The 16092-nt window shown below is 43.6% G+C and overlaps 2 protein-coding genes across 2 annotated transcripts in view; one reads left to right on the forward strand and one right to left on the reverse strand.

The window, feature by feature from the left end:
• Positions 1 to 8246, reverse strand: part of LOC141902372 (uncharacterized) — a 44255-nt gene extending 36009 nt beyond the window's left edge. The window contains exons 1-8 of the mRNA XM_074790063.1: positions 8166 to 8246; positions 6656 to 6770; positions 5940 to 6078; positions 3631 to 5281; positions 3341 to 3468; positions 2594 to 2730; positions 818 to 2180; positions 265 to 366 (exon numbers count right to left, since the gene is read on the reverse strand). Of these exons, the coding sequence (XP_074646164.1) occupies positions 265 to 366; positions 818 to 2180; positions 2594 to 2730; positions 3341 to 3468; positions 3631 to 5281; positions 5940 to 6078; positions 6656 to 6770; positions 8166 to 8167 (3637 nt within the window). The 5' untranslated portion in view covers positions 8168 to 8246. The remainder of the gene's footprint in view (positions 1 to 264; positions 367 to 817; positions 2181 to 2593; positions 2731 to 3340; positions 3469 to 3630; positions 5282 to 5939; positions 6079 to 6655; positions 6771 to 8165) is intronic.
• A 6660-nt stretch (positions 8247 to 14906) lies between these two features.
• Positions 14907 to 15866, forward strand: LOC141902230 (putative G-protein coupled receptor F59B2.13). The gene has a single exon (XM_074789872.1). It carries the CDS (start codon positions 14907 to 14909, stop codon positions 15864 to 15866), a length of 960 nt encoding a protein of 319 aa, XP_074645973.1.
• The last annotated feature ends 226 nt before the right edge of the window (positions 15867 to 16092 follow it).

The raw sequence follows: 16092 nt of genomic DNA on the forward strand, positions 1-16092 counted from the left end.
GGCAATTTTCTTTTCAGAACTAGGAATAATTTCCACTACAAAATAGGACCATTCTCTACTCAGGAATAGGAACACTTCCACTACAAATCCTTCAAAATAAGAACAGATCCTATGAAATCGGCACACACGCTTTAAAATTGGAACGGATCCTTCATAACAGGAACAGACCAGTCAAAAGAGGAACACTGGTCTAAAGATAGGAACACATCCTTTGAAATGGGAACCCGCCCTAAAAATAATCGAATGTATAAGTGAACAACTTACTGTATCCAGTAATGGCGACAACGGCGTTATCAGTATCGACGTGATAACTATTCCTCTGAGATAGATACTCCTCTTCCATCGGGTTCCACGATTCTAAAGCAGCTGAAATCACGAAATTCAATCGATTAAAACTACAGGACAGCTTTCACAAATTTAAACAGGGGCCGACGAAGAACGAAAACGATTCTATGACACTTGGTAACATCGAACGTGGATTAACCCTTTCAGTGCAGACTAATTAATACATGAAAGCGCTGGAGATGATTTGAAAATTTAAAATAAGTCCACTCCAGAGTGTAGAATAATGAAAGTACCGCTTCATTGCGTCTACACCGTGGTGCGGTGTATTTACTAATATTTCACTATGTTTGACAGATGCTGCCATCTTTCAATAGAGATAATAACATCAATACACCGGGATGCAGTGTACTAGCTAAGACTGTCACCGATTTATACACTGCACCGCAGTGTAGACGCACTAAAAGGGTTAAAGAGTTCAAATCGCAACCATCATAATCTCCCAAAAAGTATAGAAAACCAAACGTATAATTACCGAGTTCAGGGTCGTGTGGAGAATTGTTGTTATCCCCTCGATCGGCGTCGGTGGTCGTCGCGATCGTCAATTTCGCCAGTCCGAGTTTAACAAGTTCCGCGTTGATGAAAACATTTCGATTCGGTTCGAACAACGCGACACTCAACGGCTCGTGAACGATCGCGTCCTCGCCGGCGCCATCTTCCATCAACTGCATTAACAAACAATCGTTATAACCGGTCAACGCTTCGAATTTCGCGACAGCGTCCGACGACCACTGCCCGGGCGCGGCGGTCGACGGCCGCACGTCCGACAGTCGACAGCGCACGGCCTGCGGCGACAAACGTAAAAACGCCGGACTCAACGGGAAAACGCGTTTCAGCGGCAGAGTCTCGCGATTGCCGTAATCGACGTAAAAAACATCGACGCGCGACCGATCTACGTCGATCGCCTCGACGACCGCGCGGTAGAACCCCTCGTCCAATGCGTACCACGCGCAGCAGACATCGCCGACGCCCGGCGCGTAGTCGGCCATGAATCGACCCATCATGTTCTCAACGTAGCGTTTGTAATATTTGTTGAGTTCTCGCTCGAGACGCGTCAGAACATGCGACGTATCCTTCTCGACGAGGTGTACGTAGAACTCCGACGGGTCGTAGATAAACGCCATCATTACCTGCGTCGCCGAATCACGCGCCAACGCCAGGTCTCGTTTTTCCAGATTCGCGAATCGCGCGCCGATTCGTACGATCTGGGTATCCTCGGCTGCGATGACGGGATTCGGGGCATCTTCGCTCGGAGTTTCGTCCGTTTCTCGCGTGTCGTTCATCGACGATTCTTTCGTCGTCAACATCATGTCGATCGTTCCGCCGAAGCTGCTTAAACTCATCGCGTCGTCTGCGCCGGACAGGTGATCGTTCTCGTCGACAGCAGCAGACGGACAAGATTTATTGACAGCGGATGAACTGGCAGACGGACCAGATTTGTTGAAAGCAGACAGATTAGTTTCATTGAAAGCAGACGGACTGGTTTCGTTGACAGCAGACGGACTGGTTTCGTCGACAGCAGACGTCTGTCCGTTCACGTCAACTGCAGACGGCTCCATCATGTCCGTGATTGTATCGACGCTCGTGTCGAAATCCCCGTTAAAGTAGGCCCGAATTTCCGTATTCGAAGCTCGACGTGCCAAACCGTGCTGCACCAACACGTCGGCGATGCGTACGCGCGTGCCACTTCGATCGGTCGAGAACAGATCCAAGAAGATCGCGTGGCAGTTTTCGATCGTCGACAGCGTCGCTTGCAGAAATCGATCGGGGTCGTTGACGATCGTGTGAACTAGGAATAAACTCGCAGGTGTCCAGTCTCCTTCATCGGCGGGTAGGGCCTGAAAATTTAAGAGGTAAACGAACATGTTCGAAATTATCATTTTTTGAGGTGACTAAGACAAAACAAAAATTTGCTTACTTAAAGACCATCATTTCAAGTCATTTTTCATCATTATTCAAAATTATTGCATTCCATACAATATTTTGACTTTCCAGCTGGAACCTCGTATGGGGGGGGGGGGTAATTAGCAAAGTACTTGCACTAATAGCGATTGTAGGATCATGAGCCATGAAAAATGAAGTTTTTACAGGGCAGGCACTTTTATTTGACTTTTCCCCGACTATTCCCTGACATGTTGTTTTGAGTTAACTCTGAGTTAAAATTAGTTCATTTCCAATGAGTTAACTCCGAGTCAAATCTTAATTCACAACTGTTGAACTGGAGCCAGGAGATACTTTTTTTAACACTTACACCGTCAAGAACGCAGAAGAACGCCTGACATGGCAACGATGCGAACTGAGATTCTAACGGACGCAGACGACTGCTGGGAATACGTTCGCTATTACCGAAATCGACGTACAATACGTCTGCTTCCAACTGACCTTTCTCTGTAAAACAAGGTGATAACAAAATATTATCACAAACACATAATCATACAGCTAAGGAACTATGATTCAGAATCAAATTTAACCCACAAAACTGTGGATCTGGATCCAGAGTCAAATTAAACCCACACAACTGCGGAACAGGATCCAGAGTAAAATAAAAACCCACAGAACTGTGGAACTGGATCCAGAGTCAACTGAACCCATACAACTGCGGAACTATGATTCAGAATCAAATTAAACTCACAAAACTGATGAACTGGATCCAGTCAAATTCAACCCACAAAACTGCGGAACAGGATCCAGAGTCAAATAAAAACCCACACAACTGTGGAACTGGACCCATAGTCAAATAAAACTTACACAACTGTGGAACTAGATCCAGAGTCAAATAAAAACCCACACAACTGTGGAACTGGACCCATAGTCAAATAAAACCCACACAACTGTGGAACTAGATCCAGAGTCAAATTTAACCAGCACAACTGTGGAACTGGATCCAGAGTCAAATGAAACACTCATAACTGTAGAACTGGATACAAAGTCAAAATCTAACTGATAAAATTGTGGAACTGGCTGCAGAATAAAATCATTCCCACAAATGAAAATTTACCTTCCACAACGTTTTCAACTCGTGCCCGATACCAAGCGTTGTCGGCAGTGAAACATCCACTCACAACCATACCAACCTTCGGTGGAAATGGTAAACCTCCTTTGGCACCTATTTTCCCGTAGTGGTAACTGAAAATAAAATCATTTTATTAAATTTCTAAACATTTTTTAGGAATATTTTTCCATATCATGGATTTCAGGAATGTGACCGAACTTGCTAACTATGAAAGGTTTTACTATTTAGGAGTTTTTAACGAATCGAGGAGTCACAGGGACTACGTGACTACGTACCACATAGCCTCCTGTAACTTAGTCACTTTCAATTCGTCGGCTTGAATCCAGAACGACGACAACGTGTGCAGTATCGTAATCTTCACGTTAATCAGAGTGCCGTGAGTAAAACTGAGATTCTGAATCACCGGTCCGAGTCCGTAACTTTCCGCCGACAACGGAACCGACGACGCCTGGCTCGACGCTCCGCCGCTGCTGCACCGACTCGTGCCCGGTTTTTTTCGACGGCTTTTCGGCGCGGGCGGGTACCGCGGTCTCGTCGGCACGGCGGAGATTTTGTTTTCATCCTGGGTCGGCGGTTGGGTATCGGCTGCTGATGTCGAGACCTGCTGCGATGCGACCTGTTTTGACGCAACTTGTGGAGCTGCCACCTGTTTTGGAGCAGCCGGTGGTGTTGCTACCTTTTTTGACGCAATTGGTGGTGTTGCGACCTGTTTCGGTGGTGCAACTGGTGGCCTCCAATTGTCATCGACTAATTCGTGATTCGAATCGTCGATGACCAGCATTTCGCAATCGTTAAACTCTGTTTCGAGCTCGACGGAGCGACGCGATGCCGCGTTCGTCGCTCCCGGGTCGCAGGTTTTTTTCGTAAATGAATCGATCGAATCTCCCGCGCTCTCGACGACCACCGACGAATCGTCCAATAATGTCGACGACGCAATCGGGGTCGCCGACATCGGAGACATGACGGGATTCGTTTTTTCCACGCTGCGGATTCCTAAACTGGAACGGATGATACGATCGGCGGCGCTCACGTCGGTCAACGGTCGATGATGCTGAACACCATCCGACGAATTCCACGCATCCCAAACTTCAGGCGCTGGTCGTAAGTTATTGCGTGTGCATGATTTTCGCTCAGTCGATTTCTTATAGTTTTCAGCGCTCATCACCGATTCGGCGATATCCATTTTTTCATTTCGATTCTCCACCGATTCATTCACGGATTCAACCATCTTGAAATCTTTGCCAATTCTGTCCACTCTCCTTGGTTTGTCGACTGATCTTGATTCATCGACTGATCTTGATTCAATGGCTGATCTCGATTCATTGACTGATCTTGACTCATTGACTGATTTTGATTCATCGACTGATCTCGATTCATCGACTGGTCTTGATTCATTCATTGAGCTTGATTCATTAACTGGTCTTGTTTCGTTCATTGATCTTGATTCATTGACTTGTCCCAAACCATCGACTGATCTCGAATAATTGACCTGTCCTGATTCATTGAATGATCTTGATTTATCGACTGATCTCAATTCATTGACTGATCTTGATTCATCAACTGGTCTCGATTCATTGACTGATCTTGATTCATCAACTGGTTTTGATTCATGGACTCGATTTGATTCATCGACTGGTCTCGATTCATCTACGGCTTCATTTTCCTGTTGTTTGCTGAAATCATCTGCAGTTTTCGAATTTGATTCACCGACGAATTTCATCGGCTGAATCTGCGAACCGGCCGTTACGTTTGAATCATTGCTTACAACCGACGATATCGACTGACTCTCTGTAGTGTAGTTCGTTTCCTTCGAATAATTCGAATCCGTTCGTTGTATTTTCGGCGTAGATTTCTGATCGTTCCTATCGTCGTCATCATCGTCTTCTCCATCTTCGTTTTCATCCTCGCTTGAATCATCGCTCGAATCTAAAATTGGGACGAACAAAAACCAGATTTGAAACGGAGAATTTCAACGAATAAAATCTACACGAGCCGCGACAACATGCACAGCCACGCATTGCTTATAGACCACGCAAATCCAGAATTATGAAGACGTCCTTTGCTCTATATCAGGGTTCATCGTTCCCATGACCAATTTCATTTAAAGACTTGCAAGGATGTACAGTAAGTCGTGAGCTAGCGTACATCGACACATTCGAGCAACTTCATTGATGTACACTAGGCTTTAAAAGGTGAACAGAAAGTTGACGCCTCACTCAGTGGGGTCGGTTCCATATTCAGGGCTTAGACTTAAGACCGTTCAAAGAACAACTTAATTCTATAGCCAATCTTAAAACTTAAGACCAGTCTTTAGATTTACGACCAAATTTGGTCTTAAGTCTCGACTATGGAACCGGCCCCAGAATATGAAGTGGAAGGCCGATGCGCAACAATAACATTTTGCTGACCAGTGATTACATGGTGTTACACATTCTTTCTAATGTCAACCCCTAGAACTCCAACTCCCAATGTTAGCTTATTGATATTTTAGCAGATTTCTTCGTTTTTCAAAATTACTCGCCATAGAATCATATAATCCTACGCGTCGAATGATTTTATTCGCAATAGATTCTCGTGTTCATACCTCCATATCCCGGCAACTCGGCTTTAAACAGTATCAACATGTTCAAACATTTTTCTAACGTCTGCATGACGTCGCCGTACTTGTGAAGGAATTTCGAGCGATCTTGTACGGACAGGAGTCCGTCAGCCGCTTCTTCAGCCTGAAATAAACAAAATATAAAGCGTTCCTCTATAGAGGGAGAGTCATCTCATATCTGAGACTTACACTAACTTGCGCGCTTCACAGGGATTCAAAGCTGATGACATCGCGTGACTATGCCACATTCCCCCTAACTGGGATCTGAACATTCATTTTGAATCCCCGAGAAAAATATCAAAATAACTGACATGATTTCTAGTAATCTCAGGCATTCTCAGAGCATGAATTTTGTGGAATTAAAGCCTGTTCGGATATGGGTATATTTTTGAGACCCCCCCAAAGAAATCATGGAAAATAAGCAATCATTTTTATTACTGTAACCGCTAACACTAGGCAACAGTGAAATGCCACCAATCATCAACAATAATGGTAACATGAATGAAGGTTTTACGAATATTCCGCGATCTTAGAAATTCATGGAAAAGAAGCAACTGTAAAGAGTAAAATCATCTGCTTGTTGGGATTTTCTATAGGTTCAGAATAGTTTTGCCCGTGTCCTGTGGCATGGTTGACGTGTTCTGTATCCACCCCTGTCCACTTAAGCTAAGAAGTGTCGCATTAAGCCAGCGATTACTTACATCGGACGTGATGTTATCCATAACATTCTGAATGGCATTTTTCTCTTCTCGGATGTTTTTGATTTTGTCCTGAACTCGTTGCCGGCAATCCAAAACTAATTTCTTCTTCGACGACCTGCGAATAAACATGACGGGATAAGGGTTACAACGATGATGAAGTAAATTTTCGTCCGGTGGAGGGCGACGCTTGTCTCCTAGTAATGATGGCTTTTCATTTTAGCACAGGCATAAGAATTAACCCTTTAAGTGCTGACTAATTAATACCCTATAGTGCTGGAGATAATTTGAAATTTAAAAAAAAATTCCACCCTAGTGTGTTGAATATCGGGAATACCACTGTAGAGCATCTACACCGCAGTGCGGTGTATCGTTAGTTACTAGTATTTCACTATGTTTGACAGGTGGTGCCATTTTTCAAGAGAGATAATTACTAATTACTAATTACATCAATGCAGTGCGGTGTACTAGCAAAATCTATCACTAATTTATACACCGCACTGCGATGTAGATGCACTGAAAGGGTTAACAGGGTTCATATTCATAGAAACTACGGTTAAAGCTGGAATTGAACATACTGAGAAAACCCACTTTCAGCTGGTCCTTCTATGAAATAATCACTTGATTCCTACAAAACACTTAACGCCTTGATACTTAATACCAGCTATCCCACCAGATGGCGTGACGAGCACTGAGTTTCCACAGTAGCTCAGTGAAATACTGTTGCATTCGCTTTCAGTACTGGATGACTAGTGGTTCAAGTCCTGCTGGCTGCTTACAGTCAGTGTGCGGGCCGAGAACACTTCAAGGGTCTTTGATCCTGTCTTGAGGTTAAATGAATAATCCAATAGGGGTAGTCTCAGGAAAACAAGATCCAAACGACGTAAAACAAAAACAGGCAAAAAAACAAACTTGCCACAGTAGCATTTGAGGTTCCCAATTCAATATAGGTCATTTTTCGTGCAGCAGTGGTTTGCCGGTACAGGTGAACGATTTTTTCAACCGCCCACAGTAACCCGCAAGTAGTACCAGAATATAATCAAAATGGCGGCTTTTTGAATTGCAGGATTACGGTATAGGGTTTACGGTCTACTGGGCCCAAAGGGTTAGGGTGAGGTTATGCATTATAATATGGTAGAGTTATGATAAGGGAATAAGTATTGAAAATGACCGTGTTCTGCCAGTTGGCCTGTTAGCTCAGTCAGTACAGTAGGGTGTTGTTACGCTATAGGCCTAATAGTGCTCCGGTGCTAGCGTGTTCGAGTCTCAATTTTCGCAATACGATCGAAGTCCAGCGATTTTGCGTATGCGCATTGGGGAACCTAACCCTGAGCGGTAGAAAAAATCGCTTACCCAGAGGAGGTACTGCGATGGAAGAGGAGGAGGGAAAACTGATCTGAAATTTTCACGGTCAGCTTAAACCGTTTTAGTTCACTTGTCATCTAATGACAAGCACCGCATTTACTACAAACTATTCCCTCAAAATCATCTAACGCTGAATGAAATTACGTACATTTAGATTTTATGCGTTTTTCGATTTTAGAAAGAATTTCAAGCTAACTTCATTTGACATCATTCAGCCGGAAACACGATTTAGCTCCACTTATAACGCGTGTATCGCGTATTCAGGTTGCGCGCTAATCGCCGGTCGTTGGACTCACTAATCGACGGTTATTGCCTCGGACTCGGCGATCGTCTGTGGATAGTAAATCGTGCCCCCGTTAATGGCTCAGTCATCGCCGGACATAACGAACACAGGCGGCGTTGTTCGTTGAATGAAATTTAGGGCGAAATTTCAGAACTTGTTCCTGAATCTGCTGACTGGGAGTAAACAACCCTTTCTTGAATTTTACCAACCCAAGATCACTGGTATGCCTCAGTGGGCGCCGCGCCTCCCGGGGTTTCCGGTACTTAGATATATGGATGTTAATGATGAAAAAATGGATCTCCAGGGACGAAAGGAAGATCAGATTTGATGAGGATAACTTTTTCAGATATTTTCGGTTTCTGCTAGGAATCAATTGTCGCGTACAAGAGCGGCGTACCGGCAAACTCGGCATCCCGTACTGAACCAGACGATAGTACGGTTTCAACTACGAGCATCAACGCGGTGTCTAGACTAACAACGAGGGTGTTGGAAATCTAGCGAGAGTTGTAAGTGGTCCTGAATCAGAGGAATTTCGACTGAATAATTAACAAATTCAGTTTGAATTGGACCACTATCGTTGCGACTCAAAGAGGATTCAGATACCGCTTTCGAGATGCAAATTTATACATCTTTCCGATTGCAAAACATTTCATTTGAATGACACCTTTTACCAGATCAGAAAATGGCAAGGACGGATTTAGGAGGTGATCTCGGGGTCCAGACCCCTCCTCTCCACAGAGGTTGCCTTTCCATCACGATAAAGATGGATTAAACCCACAAATCTGAGATTCAACCTCTCGGAATTCTTACGTATCTTGTATGTATTTGTTTATACCGAGCTTGGGACCCGGGAAAGTCCTTATTTCACATGACTGCTTTTTTTTCTCAAAAAATACGTTTTACTCACTTCTATAGACACCAGCGCCTACCATCCTAGGTCCGCCAACCTCGGCTGGGTCGGAAAAGTTTTGCCGTTGGTGATTCTACACGAACAACTCGAGTAGTATCTAGGCTAGAGAAATCCATCTCCGTCGTCAGGGATTTTGTCGGTTAGACTCAGACCCTATTTCGCTGTGTCAACTGGTCCCACGGTGTTAACCATTTTAACTGTTGTGATCAGATTAGAAGTGATGACCATTCACTGATTACGGCCTGTCATTCTCTATTTCTTTTAAGGCCATCACAAACAAAATAAAAACAGATCCGAGAATTGAAAACCATATAAAGCATTGAAGAAGAATGCAGGGTAATTAATATGTGAAATTTTGAATAACCATATTTCCGATATCCCCTATGTGTCCTTGTAATTGAAAACGTTATTGGTTTTTTCGTGGGTTTGGAGATGTCAATGAAAGTGCTTTTATTGACGAGACCAACTTAAACACAATCGTTAACATATGAATTATTAAATAGAAAATGATGCCATTGGATAATCTTGCTGCGCAAAAGTTTCAAAAGTTTAAGTTCAGCAAGGTCTATGATGTAGAGGTTTCAACTTGACTTCAGAGCACATCAGGTGGCCTAGCTCAGTCAGTCAAATCATGGAGTCTCTTTTCTCTCATGAACCCCTTTCAATGAAGACTTTTTGCCATCCCTCAATACAGCGAATAATGAATCAGAAAACGATGCTTCAGGTCAACTGCCAGTCCCTTCTGGTCCTGATGAGACTTTCATCAGGTAATGCACTACCAAAAATGTGCGAGCTATGCTAGTTGAAATAGACATTAGGTCTGCCAGCAACTCACTGTGACGTCATGCTCCGATCCGCGAGACGAGTGACGCTAGCTGTCTAAACAATCGCTGGCAGTTGCTGATCCTACTTTCCGTGATGTGACCGTCTCTCGCAGTCGCAACCGACCTACGCGCTCAGAACGCTACTATTTTCGGGGTCCCGGGCCTTCACATAATGAAGCTCATGCTAGCTACCGGTAAGTGTCGATCGCGTCACGGTCGACCTATGCGACCAGTTGCGGCCGATCGCGTCGCGTTGCAAGCAGTTGCGAGTCGACCTACATCCACCGGACTAGATTTAGCTTAATTTGATAAAGTTAATATTAACACCTTATGGTCGAATAAACCCACTACTCCATCAGGAACCATGGATGGCCCGGTGTAACTCCCGGAAACCGGCCCGGTGTAACTCCCGGAATCCACGCACGGGTGTAAACATTGAACACATATGTGTCGAATTAAATATTAAAACCATACAGTTTGTTTTTGTATTTGAACGCGCGACGAAATACGAATATTTAAACAGCCACAGAAAATTGACATTATGCGGAAAATTTTAGACTGGATTCAGCGGTATTGATTCCAGTTGTGAGTTTTATTCAAACCACTACACACGATGAACTTCATAATCACTAGAATCTCAATTATTGCATTTTACAGTTTCATATTCAATATTTCAGGTATTTATGCATTTGTATTTTTGTTTTGTTACCGTATTTTTGGACGCCATAAAAATATTTCATATGAATTCCTACTCAGCATTATCTAAGGGGTACTGCGCGAGTCGATGTGCACTACATCATCGAAATTGACGTTTAAGAATAATGATTACAAGTCTTGGCACTAAATTGGCTCTAATTTAGTGATAAGATATATATTCCACGATTCTCTTTTTTCTATGTAATTGATGAATGATATTATAAATTGTGGTAAAATTTCGTCTGATAAAGGGTGGCGACGGTTTTGTACGAAAACGTATCGAGCCGATACAATATTTAAATCATATGTTTTATATTAAGAAATTTATTCTTTGAATAATCAAGACTAAAAGACAGCCGAATAAACGTTATTGAATATTTCAATCAAGGATAATAAAATAATTCGACTTGGGATTGCCATAGCTTAACTTATATAACGGAAATTCTCCGAGACTTGGCCCTTACAAAATGACAAGTCGTCTTTTACAAGATGGGATTAAGGTAAATTGGTTCGTCGGGGCAAACCGAACTGCTTTGCATTATACGGTACAATATAATTTAAAATAATTTAACGAAATGGAAACCTCGACATCTCCAGCTAAGCGGTTTTCGTAGTGATAATAATGATAATGATTATGATAATGTTTATTTTTGTATAAGTGTCAAGGTTCTTTTCGCCGACTCGCAATGCATAATACAGAGTAACAATAAGATTACAAGCATACGAAAATATACTGAACCATTACAACATTTTAATGATAAGTTTAATTTAAAAAAGAATATTCCCGAGCGCCTCTAGTAGTTGCTCGGATGTTACTTTTCAGGGAGAGATGACTGATACACGAAATAGAGTTATAGGCTGGGGTATTAATAAAACCAGATTTGGAGCGCATTTGAACTGGACTGCATTTACGATACCTGCACTACATAAATGACTTTTATTATCACTGTTACTAAACTTTAAGCCTTTTCTTAAAAAGCTTGTAGAAAACTTTACTATATTTCCAGCAACTAGCGCACGACAGAATTTAGCTTTAGGCAGACCTACTGAGCAATGCAGCACGAATAATGACGCATCTTCATCGCGAGCTGTCGATGGAAAAACAGGGTCAGTTTGCGCGACGACAAGTCATTTCTGGGAAGGACCGGATCCTCACTGGTGGAAAGTGAGCCTAGATCGCGTGTATACTGTCACTAGTGTTATACTAATTAATGGCGCGGCGACTATGCGGGGTAATTAATTATTCATGTACCGTAAATGAATACCCCTGGGTCCAGTTTTATAGACTGGTATGAACTTTAACCCCGGGGATAACTCAACGGAAAATGAATTAAGTTAGCCCCCGGGTAAATACCAGTCTATGAAACCGGCCCCAGGTTGTTACCGCTGTATCTAAGCTCTAAGTGCTTCAGTGAGTATGTATTGTGATTTCTATATTGTAGCGAGTAAACATTTGAAAGAATTCAAGATTCTGGTCACCACGGACGAGTCTCCACCAGCTATGAGCTTAACGAATATACCGCAGAATCTAATTTGTGCGGAACAGCAAACCCTTATGGGCCAATCGGAGGCGAAAGAATTCTTCTGTCCCAGTCACATGACCGGAAATACTGTTATTGTCACTAGACTGTTAGCACCATTTAGCGCTTTAGGCTTGTGTGAAGTGGAGGTTTACGGTAAGGAAAACTATATTCTGTATAAGCATGGACGTATAATCTAGTTTATACGTCCATGGTATAAGCACGGCGTTTTTGCACAGTCGGGTGGTCTTAAAGTCTTAATCCTTTCTCGGGTCACCCCTACGACGAGTCGGAACATTCGTCAGCGACCGATTAGTCATGATATGGATGACCTTCATTTGGTCAAGCGGGGTATTAGTCTGCTCGAGTCCCGCCTTAAGACTGATTTTGAGTTGTTACATCGACTGTAGAATTGAGACGACGATTTTGGACTATATCTTACGCACATCGACACTGCGATTGGAGACAACTAGTTGCAAGGCAGTTTTCGGCGCATGAGAGGAACTGGCTGGATACGATCAGTTGCTTGAACGTGTCGATGTGAGCGAGCTTACGATTGGTAAGCGTCGATCTATCTCCAGTTCCAGCCAGTTGCCCATGTTCTACTTTTGAGCAACTGGTTATCGCAGTCATATCCGTCGATGTGCGCGCTCTGGATCTCGACGATCGACACGCGCCATGCAGTTGCTGCAACTGACCGGTTGTAATTAGATTTCGATGTGCGCGGGGTAATCGTTCGGTAGCAACTAGTTGTCTCCAATCGCAGTGTCGATGTGCGCTAGGCTTAAGCCATGGCTATGCATCTGACACGAGGACTTCTTTAAACAGAACCTTTTATAGAAAACTGAATTGATTTTCAGGATATACATTGACAACTACCACACTTCAACCAACCACTGTATCAAGTACCGCAGTACCCTCTACCACAGAGACTAGCACCAGTACCTCCGCACCTACGACCATACCCTCTACCACAGAGACTAGCACCAGTACCTCCGCACCTACGACCATACCCTCTACCACAGAGACTAGCACCAGTACCACCGCACCTACGACCGTACCCGCCACTACCACACAGACTAGCACCAGTACCACCGCACCTACGACCGTACCCGCCACAACCACACAGACTAGCACCAGTACCACCGCACCTACGACCGTACCCTCTACCACACAGACTAGCACCAGTACCACTGTAAGTACCACAGTACCTTCTACTACAGAGACCAGCACCAGTACCACTGCAGGTACCACAGTGCCAAGAAACACTGCTGCCAAGACACCTACCACCGTAACCTTTACCAGGACCGCTGCAGGAACCACATTGCCAAGAAACACTGCTGCCAAGACACCTATCACCGTACCCTTTACCAGTACCACTGCAGGTACCACAGTACCAAGAAACACGGCTACTAAGACACCTACCACCGTACCCTTAACCAGTACCGCTGCAGGTACCACCATACCCTCTACCACAGAGGCCAGCACCAGTACATCTTCTAAACCTACTACAGCGACACCTACACCAACTAGCTGCGTTGCACCTGGAGCGGGAAGTAACGTCACCAGCCGATATGGACGTCATTCAGACTGGAGTAACAAACACTTACTGGAATCATTGAATACAGTGAGATCTTGTGTGGAATGCGGCGTTAAATGTAATCTGAAAACTGACTGTATCGGGGTCACGTGTAACCGTGCCACTACCGGTCAATTACTGTGCCAACTATTTACATCAGTTACAACAGCACCAGCAGCAGCACCAGCACCAGCACCAGCAAGAAGTAATGATCAAACTGATCTTAGATCTTACAAGAAAATACAACTGTGTTAATCAGTGTTAACCCCTAATAATCTCTGTTAATCCCTGTTTAACCGATGTAAGCTTCTTGAATGGAGGGTTTGGGGGAGGTATGTCTCTGAATGGTGGGTTTGGGGAGGTGTGTCTCTGAATGGAAGGTTTGGGGAGGTGTGTCTCTGAAAGGAGGGTTTGGGGAGGTGTGCCTCTGAAAGGAGGGTTTGGGGAGGTATGTTTCTGAATGGAAGGTTTGGGGAGGTGTGTCTCTGAAAGGAGGGTTTGGGGAGGTGTGTCTCTGAATGGAGGGTTTGGGGAGCTGTTTCTCTGAAGCTAGAATTTACGTGTATTTTTCAATTCATTCCTAGTCTTATTTTTCTCAAAGAGTATTTGTTGATTTTTGCGTGGATACCGTATAACGTCGTACTTAATAAATTCCTATCGATCGTAGATTAAGAGTCTTATGAGTTTGGAAGGAATCTGGTTGCTGAAACATAGATTGTAATAAGTCGTAATGGAACAAGTAAAATTAGTAATATGTTGGTAGAAGTAACGACAAGATTTGAAGAAAGCATCAAGATTATTCGGTGCAGCTTTTGGAATGTTATAAAAACAAGCATGTGACAAATCAACGAAAGGTATAACCAATATATTATATTTCCTTTTCCAGAATCTATGTATTGAATAATCTATTAATTGATGATATCGAATTACTCGATATTTGATATTTGAAGACTCGATCGTTACATGTGTGTTAAGTTACAAATTAGCGATTGAATTACATTCGATGAGTTAACTCCAGGAGTCAATTTGTCGACATTAGGCTGATGTAGACAATCAATACTTCAAACGCGTTTCAAGATGAACGATTCAGCTATCGGTAGCTATGGGGCGACTTTCTACGCGTCGATCGTGGTCAACGCGCCTCGCGTGACCAGTCCGGCCATTCGTCGATTCCAGACGATCTTTATACCGGTGATCATTGTACCGGGCGTATTCGGTAACATCGCCAGTTTTCTTGTGATGACAAGTCGAAAGTTTCGCGTTTCCTCTTGCTCGCAGTACCTGGCCGCGCTGGCCGTATTCGATACTTTCACGTTGGTCGTATATTCGCTCCCGTTTATAAACCAGGCCTTCTACCCGTACAGTTTAGTGACTTTTGAAAACAGTTTGTCCTGTAAGATCTATGAATATTTATCTTCCATAAACGACGCCGCCAGTTCGTGGATGGTAGTGATTCTTACCATGGAACGTTTGGTGATAGTGGTTTGGCCGTTTGCAGCTAGAACGGTGGCCACTCCGGCGTTTTCCAGAAAAGTCATTCTAATCATGTCAATATTTTGGAGCGTGTCGTGCATATACATATTCATAGCTACCAAATTCGATATTAATCTGCAAAGTTGCGTGATGACTTCATTTTGGTATAACATATACTTCAGCGTTAGTCCCGTAACCATAGTCTATATTCCAACCGTTTCAGTTCTTATATGCAACGCATTGTTGATCATCTTACTTCGTCGAAGTAACGGATTCGGTCAGTCGTCGGGTAAATCAGCTTCGGCCACGAAAGCGACGGTCATGGTGCTGATGGTATCGCTTCTGTTTACTGTGTGCACCTTGCCGAACACCGTGTTCGCGTTCATACTGCCGTACGTAAGTTTGAGCCCGCAAACGGTGATCGATATTTCGTCGATCACCAGCGCCATCTACGGCATGAACAGCGCGATCAATTTTTACGTATATCTGCTCTCCGGGGACGAAGTTCGTAACTTCGTCGTTCTTCGTCTGAAATGTGGCCGAATTCCCAAGTCTACTACATAAAATTCATTGATGAGAATATTAGAAGAGTGCTGGAGTTTGCTATATATATGTCGAACATAATAACCCCCAAAAGGAAATGAAATATATATCTGCTATAAACACCTTTTCAAAATGGTGACCTTTAGGTCATATAAGTGAATGTTCTATAGCAGAAAAACGGATAAATCGATGTACTAAACCGCGTTCTTCCCAATTTTATCTTATAACGTGGCTTAACTTTTTACAG

The sequence above is a fragment of the Tubulanus polymorphus genome, chromosome 3, assembly GCF_964204645.1.
Source record: "Tubulanus polymorphus chromosome 3, tnTubPoly1.2, whole genome shotgun sequence".
Taxonomy (NCBI): domain Eukaryota; kingdom Metazoa; phylum Nemertea; class Palaeonemertea; order Tubulaniformes; family Tubulanidae; genus Tubulanus; species Tubulanus polymorphus.

What these genes read in the sequence shown, in the direction of transcription:
- LOC141902230 (XM_074789872.1), top strand. Translation starts at nt 14,907, where the DNA reads ATGAACGATTCAGCTATCGGTAGCTATGGGGCGACTTTCTACGCGTCG.